Source organism: Nerophis lumbriciformis, linkage group LG26 (genome assembly GCF_033978685.3).
Source record: "Nerophis lumbriciformis linkage group LG26, RoL_Nlum_v2.1, whole genome shotgun sequence".
Classification (NCBI taxonomy): Eukaryota; Metazoa; Chordata; class Actinopteri; order Syngnathiformes; family Syngnathidae; genus Nerophis; species Nerophis lumbriciformis.
The window spans coordinates 27,118,926-27,130,000 of NC_084573.2; the positions used below are offsets into that span (position 1 = coordinate 27,118,926).

General features: G+C 40.4%; 1 protein-coding gene across 1 annotated transcript; it reads left to right on the plus strand.

Annotated features, from left to right (window-relative positions):
- The first annotated feature begins 491 nt into the window (after window positions 1-491).
- Window positions 492-9,013, plus strand: slc35b2 (solute carrier family 35 member B2). The gene is made up of 4 exons (XM_061987077.2): window positions 492-768; window positions 5,366-5,556; window positions 5,628-5,782; window positions 7,185-9,013. The coding sequence occupies exons 1-4, from the start codon at window positions 749-751 to the stop codon at window positions 8,118-8,120; spliced, it is 1,302 nt and encodes a 433-aa protein (XP_061843061.1). The 5' UTR covers window positions 492-748; the 3' UTR covers window positions 8,121-9,013.
- Window positions 9,014-11,075: the final 2,062 nt, after the last annotated feature.

The window sequence follows — 11,075 nt, forward strand, 5'->3', positions numbered from 1 at the left end:
AAAAAAATTAAAAAATATATTTTTGTTTGTTTTTTTAGATTCGTCCTATCCAGGCGTTCATGCAAATCATATTGTTGTTGATGTCGATTATCATATCTGCTGTACAGATTTACTTTAGAAAATAGATTCTTGTTGCCTTATTTGTATTTGACTTTATTAAATGTTTGGGTAGAATTTTATCAAATAAAACCAGTTTTCTTTCAAGTAATACCGAAATTTATCAGAGCTGTTTATCTATGGAGGTAGTCAATCAGAGAACTGGCACCCAATTTTATTTAAAAGTATTGATTTTGAATCGATAGACTTTTTGAATCTAGGATCCATTCTGAATCGTTACCCCCAAGAATAGAATCGAATCGCGTGGTGCGCAAAGATTCAAAGACATATTATGTTCTTTTAATTGCTGCCAACTTTGTGACGTCAGGCTTGACAATGATGCGACGAGTCCTCCAGAGCGACAGGGGGCGCTACACTCACTCTGCTCCACTGTCGTCGGCGTCCCGGTGCTGGGAAAGCACGAGAGAGGGCTCTTCTTCCTGCTCCAGTCAACACATCGGCTTTTGGGAGCACAATAATAAGTTGAAGCTAACAGGCTAACGGCGGTTTGTCACGGACAAAAGCCGACTTTCGTCTTGTTTTTTATCTCCGTCTTTCCCGACGGAGCCACTTTTTATGTTTGGCTTCGGCCGACGCTCCTGAGTGTTTTGGCGTGTGCGCTGCGCCAGGTGTCGGGCCACAGGAGGGGAAAATGTCCCCGTTTTCATGGAGGTAAATATGTCTTTAAATGAAGTACTAACTATCTGCACATTCTCTTTTATTCATTTAGCTTGTCTTTTCAGCCGGCTAATTCTCGCCCCTGTCATTTTGATTTGTTTGCTGTATTCCGTAATGCAGTGTTTTTCAACGTTCTCTGAGCCAAGGCACGTTTTTTTCTTTGAAAAAATCCCGAGGCACAGCACCAGCAGAAAACATTAAAAAATGAAACTCAGCAGCCGATAATGACAGTAAAAAGTCGTTCTCGCAATTGTTGGATGTGAACTCACCAATAACCAAGCATGCATCACTATAGCTCTTGTCTCAAAGTAAGTGTACTGTCACGACCTGTCACATCACACCGTGACTTATTTGGAGTTTTGTGCTGTTTTCCTGTGTGTAGTGTTTTAGTTCTTGTCTTGCACTCCTATTTTGGTGTTGATTGTCATGGAATGTACGGATGTACTTTGTGGACGCCGTCTGCTCCACACGCTGTAAGTCGTTGCTGTCGTCCAGCATTCTGTTTTTGTTTACTTTGTAGCCAGTTCAGTTTTAGCTTCGTTTTGCATAGCCATCCCTAAGCTTCAATGCTTTTTCTTAGCGGCACTCGCCTTTTGTTTATTTTTGCTTAAGCGTTAGATGCCTTTTTACCTGCAAACCATCGTTGTCGTTCCCGACATCTACAAAGCAATTAGCTACCTGCTGCCACTTACTGATATGCCGAGCTCGAGACAGTACAGACACTCAACAATGGCAAATTTGCGGATTATAATTACTGGTTTGCAAAAAATATTTTTAACCCAATTAGGTGAAATTACATACCGTATTTTTCGGAGTATAAGTCGCTCCGGAGTATAAGTTGCACCGACCGAAAATGCATAATAAAGAAGGGAAAAAACATATAAGTCGCACTGGACTATAAGTCGCATTTTTGGGGGAAATTTATGTGATAAAACCCAACACCAAGAATAGACATTTGAAAGGCAATTTAAAATAAATAAAGAATAGTGAACAACAGGCTGAATAAGTGTACGTTATATGAGGCATAAATAACCAACTGAGAACGTGCCTGGTATGTTAACGTAACATATTATGGTAAGAGTCATTCAAATAACTATAACATATAGAACATGCTATACGTTTACCAAGCAATCTGTCACTCCTAATCGCTAAATCCCATGAAATCTTATACGTCGAGTCTCCTACGTGAATGAGCTAAATAATATTATTTGATGTTTTACGGTACTGTGTTAATAATTTCACACATAAGTCGCTCCTGAGTATAAGTCGCACCCCCGGCCAAACTATGAAAAAAAATGCGACTTATAGTCCGAAAAATACGGTCATCTCTCACGGCACACCGAACAATATCTCACGGTACACTAGTGTGCCGCGGCACAGTGGTTGAAAAACACTGCCGTAATGACACGATCATGTGGGTGTCTATGTTGTGGAGCTCTCCACTACTCCACTTTTCCTAAAACGGATAATTGTCATGATTTTTAACGATGTTGCTCTTCCATATTTCCAAAGAGGAACCCTTCACAAGCTTCCCTCTATGTGGTTTTGTGTGTGTGTGTGTGTGTGTGCGCGCGCACAGCATTCCTGCATGCAGTCAACTGCTTGTTCAGGTCTAGGTTTTTGCTGCAGTCCAGGCACTTGCACAAAGACCCCCTCTGTCTAAGTCGGGCAAACGGGCCTCTCTTGCCACTGGGGTCGCACCTTGAATTGGGATCCAAAATCCCTTCTGCCACGAAGGCAAGACAGCACACCTTCCTATTTCAAAAGGAGCAAGCTTGGGTTTCGCCACAGATGTGCTAGGAGGCATCAAACCTGTTTAACTCGATTTTTGCTTCTCACAATTATAAACATTATAATCGGGGGTAAAAAACGATTATCGTGCATGCAAATTCCCGAGCTTGTAACTGTGAAATGGATGAGTATGGACCATGTCGACTCGATGTTTGGGATATCACCACGGTTGCTACTTTTTATTTGACATCATGGTAGTAAACCTGATCAATAATCACTGAACTCCGCACAAAAAGTAAGGCATCACCGCGGACGAAGTTGGCCAATAAAACGGAATCCGCTGTTAAACGCAGAATATCACGGAAATTGAAAAAAATTTGAGTGAAATGCTGTCGTGACGAGAAGAAACAATTGTTTGGGAAAATAGTCTGTCCGGGACCACTCATTCATCCACGAAACACGTCCTGAACTAAAACTAGCAAGAACGATCCATACGCCCGTAACACACCTCATCTGATCAATGTACAAACAGGACAGCAGTCGCAACTTGGAAGGCTCTCTTTTCTTTCTATTTTTTAAGCAGCCTCAAGTCATCTCCTTACTCGTCAACCTCAGAACAGCAGAACATTTCCTCCCCCCTTTCACAGTAACAGCACTGTGCAAAACATCCGGTCCGACTGCGCTAACAAAATAAAGGTTTCAAAAAGTACCTTACACAGGCATCATGTTTCCTTAAAACACGTGTTGATTCATTTACAAAATGATTGTGCTTTGACTTAAAATAATGGTCAAAATTGTCCAAAGATGTATTACACCAATAAATGTCAGGATGACAAATATTAACTAAAGTCACAAAAAGCACACCCAATGGTGGTAAAATAAGTGTAAAAGATAAAAAAAAACTTAGAAAGAAATTTAAATGGAAAAACTGAATGTTAGTTTTTTTTCATATTGCTATTATTTTAGTTTGTTGTTACTATTATTATTTTACTTGTTAGCTGTTAATAATTTATTTACGCCTGTTCTTTTCAATTGTATTAAAAGTTGCGATTGATAATACAACAAATACTCATGTTTTTTTTTAAATTAATGAACAATGTGTGTTTTTGTAAATGGGTTTTCATTGATTTGTCAAAAAGGCTTTTGACAGTGTACTTATTGTCGTAATTTACCATACCAACTTTGTTCATCAAGCCCTTTAATAACTACCACGGATGAAAAACAATGGGCTGTACACCGCAAACAAGTAAGAATAAAGAAAAGCAAAGGCATATACACTAAAACATATGATGTAAAACAAAAGTAAAATGTATCATTAATTTTAGTATTACTATTTTAAAAAGATCAGATGAAAAAAAAGTGTTATAAATAGTGAGTTAAATCAAAGGCAGCTCAAAATAAAAGAGTTTAAAGTCTTATACTGGGTTAAAAGTCAGTAAGTAAAAGTGGGTTTTAAGATGGGACAAAAGTGGTCAAAGAAGAGGCCTGTCGCACGTAAAGAGGCAGATCGTCCGTAGAGTTTGAGGCCCTGTTCCCTCTGAGCTTGCGCTTCGATTCCAGTACCTCCAGGTAGCTCAGCTGACCTGAGGGTGGGTGCAGAAGGGTGGAGCAGCTTAGAGACAATGTAAGCATTTAAACATGTCATGTAAGCATTTAAACATGTCAGTATGTGAAACAAGAATTTATAGTGATGCATTGTAGTAAGAACTAATATTTTGGTTACTTTAGGGTTGTGCCGATCCGATATTAGGTCCAATAACAGCATAAAAATAAGTATTGAATGTTTGCCTGTAAAATGTCAGATACAAACAGTTCTGCATAGCCAGTTAACGTCTAAATCTCCTCCAATAAGCACACAATTTTGGTATTTTCTTGTATTTTGAAGTTATTTACAAAAGGTAAACATGGTAGGCTAAAGGCTACTAGGAGCCAGCAGCTACGCAACAGCTAAGTACACAAGCGCGTACAAGCTGGACATACGTAATAAATGTCCCGAATTGAACAGTATTGCAGTCTAAAACAGCACATTTTTAAGTATAATTTGTAGTATCAAATACTTATAGTTTCATATTATTTACAGATGCAAGGCCAGAGCGCATTAGAAAGTATCCAGTAACAAACGCGTCTGCATCATTCAAATTACCGTGTCTTGAGTTTAACTTAAAAAATTATTGTGACACTAGGTGTTGCAAAGAAAACAAACAATTACCATTCCACTTCAACTTAAATACAGCATTCCAGATAGGTTTTTCATACCTGCCATTGTTCTCTGTTTGACTGGTTTAACTAACTTGATCAAGCTTTTTCTGACATTCCCCACATGTACTGTGATTCGTGCTGTTATCGTATCAACCAATACTCAAGGCTCCAATGAAATGAAAAAATGGTGTCGGGACACAACAAGTTACTTTATGTAGCTGCAGTACATGGCAGGGTCAGACAAACAAATACAATGTCAATACACAAGCACATATTTTACAATGCTTTTCTGGTAGAACAGATGAGTAGAGTTGCACCCTGTATTTTTGTTTTTACTTTACTCATCATGGGTTTCAAACCTTTATCAACTCAATGGACATTATTGAATTCTGTGTTTTTTAAAGCTGATTGTCCAACATTTTGCGTGTTTTGTTGGCCATTCATTTTGGTTGCAGCAAGTACTAAGGGACGTATTTGTCCACGTTATTGCACTATAATCTTCATAGTTGAGTTTATTATGTTGCATAATATCCTTATTGGACTATATATGTCGTTAAAAGCAAGCCTAGATAAGTTTGTTTCCCCACCATTATTGATATGAAGCAATGCATTATGGGCAGCATCTACTTCACAATATGTTTGATGTGTGATTGCCTCTTAGGGTTTGGCCTGCCCTGGTGTTGCTTCTCCTCCCTGGGGCCGTCGCCGCCGAAGAAGTGCCTTCGCTTCTGGACGGCTGGCGAGAAGTGTGGTTCCTTCGCTTCCTCATCAACCTGCTGGGATACTCCACCATCATCATCCCCGGCTACCTGCTCGTTAGATACTTCAAACGCGTCAACTACTTGGAGACAGGTGTGGCCCACCGCGTCTGTTGCAATTTTTTAGTCCACGCCTCATTCGGTTTGTTCTTGGCGTCTTCTCAGGTAGCGGCGTATTCTATCCCGCCATCAAGACCTGCGTGTTTGGCGCCGAGGCGGGACTGTTGGATGACGCGTCCGTCACCTCCAGGAGCGAGGGGGATTCAGGCTCGTCGCTGAGGCAGACCTTCCAGTTGATCTTTTGTGCTGCTGGACTTCAGGTGAGGATCCTCTTGGTAAATCCACAAGCAAACTTAAAGCGACAGTAGGTAATCCTTTTATGGTCGCATCCTGTTTGCACAGATCCAGGCACGGCTGTTGAATGTTTGAGTTAGCTAAGCGTGATATCCCTGGCAGTTTGCTTACCTCAAACAATGATTTCTCAAATAATTCGGCTCAAAATAACTAGGGATGGGTACCGAATTCGATACTTTAATAGGCACCAACCGAATTCCCGTCAGTATTACCGGTTATTAAATCAAATCAAACGGTGTCAAATTTCGACACCTTTGTTGCATGTGATGTTTTGTCCGGTTGCAGTCTTGTCACGTCCGGTTGCAGACTAAATACCGACTCGCATTAACGATCACTCTAGCAGCACTCAGGGCGGACTGAGTACCTGTATTGATTCTCAGGTAACCTGTAATTATTACTGTATCGGTTCAAATCCCTACAGTATGTACAACACATGGAAGCACCTTAATCTGGTGAAGTTTGACTTTTGAACGATCGGATTAGAACATCTACATTATGCGATTGGAAACCAGTTTTCTCTGGCATGTGGGCGTTATCAGCACGTCCAATCTCTGTGGCCGCGCTTTACTTTTTTGTCGGTTTTGTTATTGTTTACAAACTCGGGGTTTAATTGCAAAAAACAGAATTATTTAAATCAGAGTCAATGGTAGAAAATAATTTTAAAATGTATTTTGTATTTTTACAGCATCATCTTGTGTTTTAGTTTGATTACATCTGTTTGATTACATCTGTGAGTTAAACGGAGTTAAACATTTTAATTATCAGTAGAAGCACTATATATATATAAATATGTATATATATATATATATATATATATATATATATATATATATATATGTACTGTACATATTTATATATATATATATATACATATATATACATACATACAGTATATATAGATCTATAGATATATGTAAATATATATATATATATATATATATACACATCTATATAGCTATATATATATATTAATATTAATATAGATTTTAGGCCATGTCGCCCATCCCTAATATCTAATGAGGACAAAATTAATTTGCATATGTCATGGCCATGTGCTCATACAGTATCTTTTCTACCCATAGTGTGCATATAAAAAACTGTTGGGTTAGTTTATGCCCCATCCCTCACTTAAAGCGTGAGTGAAGAATGCACTACCATCCTGATAAGACTAAGAAAGAAAAAGATGATACAGTATTATCTGCTCACAGATAGTCCCACTCCTTACTGCTTCAGTCACATGAGGCAAAAACTAACCAAGGCCTACTGTGAATGAGTTAATTTAAGTGTAGTTCCCAGCCGTGCATCTAACCTCCCGATAAACCTGGATGGTCATTTACAACGTCTACCATCGATGTCTCGGCCCGCTAGGCGTCGTACCTGACATGGGGTGTCCTGCAAGAGCGGGTCATGACGCGGTCCTACAGCGCCTCGTCCACAGACGAGCCCGGCGAGAGATTCAAGGACTCCCAATTCCTGGTCTTCATGAACCGCATCCTGGCCCTGACCGTGTCGGGCCTGTGGTGCGTCCTATTCAAGCAGCCTCGCCACGGCGCTCCCATGTACAAGTACTCCTTCGCCTCGCTCTCCAACATCATGAGCAGCTGGTGCCAGTACGAGGCGCTCAAGTACATCAGCTTCCCCACGCAGGTCCTGGCCAAGGCCTCCAAGGTCATCCCCGTCATGCTGATGGGCAAGATCATCTCCAGGAAACGCTACGAGTACTGGGAGTACCTGACGGCGGCGCTGATATCGCTGGGCGTCAGCATGTTCCTGCTATCCAGCACGGCCAGCAGGCACCCGTCCACCGTCACCACCTTCAGTGGCGTGCTCATCCTGGGCGGCTACATCGTCTTCGACAGCTTCACGTCCAACTGGCAGGACAACCTGTTCAAGTACAAGATGTCGTCGGTGCAGATGATGTTCGGCGTCAACCTGTTCTCCTGCCTCTTCACCGTGGGCTCGCTGCTGGAGCAGGGTGCCTTCTTCGACTCGCTGGCCTTCATGGCGCGCCACTCGGAGTTCGCCTTCCACGCCGTGCTGCTCTCAGTGTGCTCGGCGTGCGGCCAGCTCTTCATCTTCTACACTATCAACCGCTTTGGCGCCGCCGTCTTCACCATCATCATGACCCTGCGCCAGGCCATCGCCATCCTCCTCTCGTGCTTCCTGTACGGCCACGCCGTCGCCATTGTCGGCGGCTTCGGCATCGCCATCGTTTTCCTCGCTCTCTTTCTGCGAGTGTACGCCCGCAACCGCATGAAGTCGGGCAGGCGGGCGACGCCGCTGCCGCCGGCGCAGAACGCGTAGCACTCGCACTGAACTGGGGACTGAAACCGCGCTTTTTCGCGGTGCTATTCTGGGTCAATTTCTTTGCTTTTATTTTGAAGGGTTCACTTCACATTCATCGTTTTATGTTTTCTTTTATTAGGTACTGAAAGGGATTTTATTTGGACCCCAGGTGCCTCCGAGGGTTCTGTTTCACGGCCTGCCTCATGTTCTTCTTACCAAAACACCACATGTGGCCAAGTGGAGTTACTGCGGGTGTTTTTATTGTTGTTGGCCCATTTAACACTGAAGACTTCAACAAAACGGTCACACAATATTCGTCTTTGTGTCACAGTGGCCGCACGTCGGGGTGTGCAAGGGATCTTTAACACTTTTAAATAACAAACTTCTTACGAGCTCCAATACAAGAACTCCACTAATGTTTGCATTTTAAAAAGACGATCACTTTCCAGGACTAACAAATTAGGGATGGGGTATGAAAATCAAGCGAATGCACTACTTGGCTGCGGCCAGAAGAGGCACTGTTGATTCACGTTCAACTAGTTTGTGGTGTGAAGAACAACAACATGTAGAAAGTTGTGCTCTGTATCCAATACTGGCATGGAAACAGCAGTTCAGAACTTTCAGATCGAGATCTTCCCAAACCACGAAATCATATTTTGTTCTTGTATTTTGATCTCACTAGATTGTGTACTTTAATATTGGGGCACAAAAACAGTTTGTATGCGCCACCTGGTGACCAAAATAATATTGTCAGGAGTTGTGTGTGTGTTTGACTGCTTCATATTAATAATGCTTGTGATGAATGACGTGTGTGTGTGAAAGGACCCACAACTCATGAAAGGAAATGCAGTGTCACTGTCAATGTCATTTAAAATGGTGACTAAATTCATAATAAAATACTTAACTTAAAAAGCTTCATGTCTCACTATCTGCCTTCCTATTTTAATGGAATGTTGATTCTTGGGTTTAATGTATCAATATGTGTGGATTTGGGATGGCATGTGAGGTCAAAGGTTAATCACAGCTCAAAATATCTTGTCTTTCAAGAGAAAATGTTGGAATTGTTCACAATTTTAGAGGCATGAAGTTGAAGTATGGAACATTTGTTAAAAATGTGTTTATTTTTTGGAAAATAAGGATGGGAAAAAGTTACCGGAATATGAGAACTAAATCACTAGAGAAAAGTTTAAATATTTGCAAAATTTAAAAACTGCAAAAGTAGGAAAAAAATTATAGTATTAATAAAGACAATATTAGGAGAGAAAGTCATGTTATGAGGAGACAAAAAAAAGAATTTCAGAAGCATGAAGTTGAAATATAATGAAAAAAAAGTAGCATTTTTCGGGTAACTAGGTCGAGAAAAGTTATATTACAAGAATAAAGTCAAAATATAGAGTTAAGATCATAATACAAGGAAATAAAGGTCAAATATTTGAAAAATGTAACCGCAGCAAAACAATATTCACCAATTTAATGTTATTTTAAATAGGATAAAGTCATAGAAAGGAAATACTTTGTAGTCTTATAAGAAAGGTTTTGTCATTTTCCAAAATTCAAGTCTTAATATTGTGAGGAGAAAAGTCATTTCAGAAGCAAAAAAATTGCACTATCATGTAAAAAATATATTTTTTAAGTTGTACTATAAGGGGAAATAATTGAAGCTGCAATTATTTTGGGGGCGGGGGGAAATTAGGTTGGGAAAAGTTCTAATATTACGATAAAGTCAAAATGAAGGGATGAGATCATGATACGAGGAGAAAAAAATTATACGACAAAAGCTGACATTTTTGAAAAATTCGACAACAAAAAATTTAATTGTAAAGAGAATACAGTCAATAAGAAAATATGTAATCTTACAAGAACCAAATGTTGGACTCTTACGTAATTATAGAAGTACAAAGTTTAAATATTATAGGAGAAAATTATTAGGTAAATGTTTTGGGAAAATTAGAATTGGGAAAATGTTATATTACGAGAAAAACTCACTTGATAAAATTTGAAATATTTGAAAAATTAAATACCAGCAGGAGTAGGATAAAAGTCATATTATTATGGGAAAAAAGTTTTCCAAAATATAAAGTCATGTTATGAGGAGAGAAAAAATTAATTTCAGAATCCTGAAGTTGAAATATTAAGGAAATAAATATTTACTCTAAAAGGCCTTCGACACAGTTAAACAAGTTGAGGGTTTGACAGCGCAGCCACAAACTGGATGAAATCTTACCTTGAGGATAGAGAACAGGTGGTCGCGGTGAACGGATCACTGTCCTCTCCCCTCGAGGTGAGCTGTGGTGTCCCACAGGGGAGCATTCTGGGACAATTGTTATTCTTGATTGATCTCGACATGAAATCAGCATGTAACAGCAATTTGTTCCTGTTCGCGGACGATTCTGCGATCCTGGCTTAGGACAGGGACAAATTGAAGGTTGAAAGTGCACTCGGCACCGAACTAAGTCATCTCTGTCTCTGGCTTTCCGATTACAAACTGTCACTACACCTGGGTAAAACAGAGCCCATCCTATTTGGGTCCAAACACAGGTAAATCCCCGGGCTTTACGATTAAAGCAGGTGATACCATGATCACCAGCAAAGACAAGGTAATTTACCTAGGTTGTATATTGGACAACACTCTCTCGGGTGAAAAAATGGCATTAAAAGCAATCACCAAGATCAATAATGCAACTAGATTTTTGGGTAGGATTTCTGAGTTTATCAACAGGGATACACTTAAGACCCTTGCCGGTGCCCTCATACAGTGTCATTTTGACTACACCTGCACCTCATGGTTCGCCAGTATCCCCAAGCCACTAAAAACTCAACTGCAAACTTCCCAAAACAAGCTGGTGAGACTCCTGCTCAACCTCCCATACAGGACTCACCTAACTCAAGCCCACTTTACCAAATTGGGATGGCTTAGAGTTGAGGAAAGAGTACACCAAATTGCAATGTGCCTGGTACTCAAAATACTCAGAG